The sequence below is a fragment of the Poecilia formosa genome, unplaced genomic scaffold (genome assembly GCF_000485575.1).
Source record: "Poecilia formosa unplaced genomic scaffold, Poecilia_formosa-5.1.2 Scaffold11, whole genome shotgun sequence".
NCBI lineage: Eukaryota > Metazoa > Chordata > Actinopteri > Cyprinodontiformes > Poeciliidae > Poecilia > Poecilia formosa.
In genome coordinates this window covers 1,664,591-1,666,972 of record NW_006799950.1, presented here as the reverse complement: position 1 = coordinate 1,666,972, position 2,382 = coordinate 1,664,591, and the positions used below count along the sequence as shown (strand labels likewise).

Genomic DNA, 2,382 nt, shown 5'->3' with positions numbered 1-2,382 from the left:
CACTGAAGAAGACATGAGCACAACTTCCTTCTCCCCGAAATGTAAATAAAACTGGAATGCCGTCAGATTTTAGCGATCATATTATTTCTCATTTGTCTTCAGAAAAAAGATTATTAGCCACTTGCCCCTCTAAGGCTAGACTCTCACCTTGGTTTTGGTTGTATTTACCCAGAATGCCCTGCGCTGTAGTCTGCTTCCTGCTTTTGTAGTGGTGTCTCTGGTCTGGTTGGCATTCACATATAGATTTGAACTCCGCCAGAGTTCACTTTAACTGAACCGATACCTAGGTTTGTAGTCGGATTAGAGTTTGCTTTTCTGGGCCGCAGCAGAGTTCGATTGCACATCCCCGCCTCCCCAATCTAACCGGACTTTGTAGACAAACGAACCAAAGTTTATTTAACACGAACTTAACAAGACTGGTGTGAATGCACCCTAAAAGATCTTAAAAAGCAATACCTCACCCTCTGATTAAAAAAAAAAAAAATGTAGAGATGATTAGACACCAACCAGATTTTAAGTTTTTATTGGGCCATTAACTTCCTTTCGTTTCTCTTCTTTTAGTCTCAGAGATCTGCTTCTTTGGCCTCGATGTCTATGAATTCTGACACGTTGCCGAGCAGCAGCCACAACTCGTCTCTGCACCACCCTGAGCACAAAGCAAGCAGGAAGGATCACGGCATCCGAACAGCGAGGGGTGAGAAAGGCCAGGTCCAGAAAGAGCCGAATGCTGTTTTCTTTTTTTTTGTTTGTTTGTTCATGTAATTCCTCCTGGCTTCAGGGGTCCACGCCCCCCAACACGGAGTCTCCTCAGGGGATGAAAATCGCCACTCTCACTCCCGGCAGCCGTCTCGGGCGGGCAGCATCCCTGCTCTGCTGCCGAAGCCGCCTCTGACTCCGCTGGTCAAACTGGTGGGTAAAATCTACTCCCTCAAATGCAGGTGAGTAAGAAGAGGTTTGTTCGTCAAATAAATGACATATTGATGGAAATATTGCTCACTCCCGCTTGCCCTGCCGTCCAGGTTCTGCGACGAAGTGTTTCACGGGCCTCTGTCCGTTCAAGAGAAGTGGATCACACACCTGCAGAAACACATCCTGTCTCTGGGCTACAAGGGCAAAGAGGCTCCTTCTTCTCCAGCCGCTCCGTCTGCTCCAGCACTCGTCCATCCGGTGGCCGTATGAACTGACAAGTGTTCCCCAGACTCCACGAAGGAACAACCGTCTTTTTAAATGTCTTCATTTAAAAAAAGAAAAGAAAACTTGTTCCCTTCTCGTCCATGGGAGGGCAGACATGAGCCATGAGAGAGAGCAGCAGCTCTGTGTAACCCACTCAGGAAACATCCACTCTTCATACACAGTTCTGATCACAGAGCTTCCTCCTCCTGCTCAGAAGATTAGTTTGTTTGTTTTTTTTATGTTTTTTTTGTTTTGTTTTTTTTGAGCAAATCGCATTTCTTTATTTTGTATGTTTTCTACTTTCTGATCTAAATCACATTTTTATTGAATACTTAAAAAAAACAGATTCTTATGCATTTAAACTAAATGGATTTTAAATCATTTCATGTATGTATTAAATCTTCTGACAATTTTTTTTCTCTTTTTTTTTTTTGCAGAAGGGATATCGTTGCAGAATATTCCCAAGTTGTTTTCTAGAAAAAAAAAACCCAGTACATCTCTTAGATGAATTATGTTTTCTGTTGAATATCTTCTTTAAGGTTTTTCTGCTTTTTCAATTTACAATGTGTGTTAAAGAAATGGAATTATGTCACATATTTATATATTTTTTTTTTACGTTGGTAATTTCTAAGCAACATGCAGCAAAAGCTCAATGGGACAGTAACCGTTTTGATAAGAGGCATCCCAAGTAGCCTCACTAGCTGTCCTTTCCTTTTCTGCTGAGATTTCAAAAACAAACAGGCTGTTCAGGCTGCACATATCCTTTTCTCTTGAGTCTATTTTATCTGTAAATAAAATTTGTCATGTTTACTTTCTTTCTTTTTTGGACTTTATTATGTGATATTAGATAACGACAGGCCTCTTCATGCACCGTATTGAATACGTGACCAGGAGAACCTCGCTTTTTATGTCGAAAAAAAAAAGGCCATATTAGCAGGGGTTTAATTTCTTTTTATAATCTTTTACTGTATTATTTTTTTTTTATCTTTGAAGATTTATCATCCCTGTGGTTCCTTGAACCCAGAGTTTTCCAACATGTTTTTGAGAACTGCTTCACATCTGCTGCTTGGAGTCGACTAACATCTGGCAGCTGTGAGCAGGTATTCCAGCCTAGGATGGTTTTCCATGCATTTCTTGGTTTTGCCTCAGAAATATTATGCTTCATCTCATAGGAAGAAGTAAAGGAGCAATTTGTCCTTTTGTTGCTTT

The 2,382-nt window shown here is 40.8% G+C and overlaps 1 protein-coding gene across 1 annotated transcript; it reads left to right on the top strand.

Moving 5' to 3' along the window:
* LOC103132025 (protein Wiz-like) lies at positions 1-1,440 on the top strand. Its single transcript, XM_007543781.2, has 3 exons — positions 1-694; positions 779-938; positions 1,020-1,440. Exons 1-3 carry the CDS (start codon positions 589-591, stop codon positions 1,177-1,179), a joined length of 426 nt encoding a protein of 141 aa, XP_007543843.1. The 5' UTR covers positions 1-588; the 3' UTR covers positions 1,180-1,440.
* The last annotated feature ends 942 nt before the right edge of the window (positions 1,441-2,382 follow it).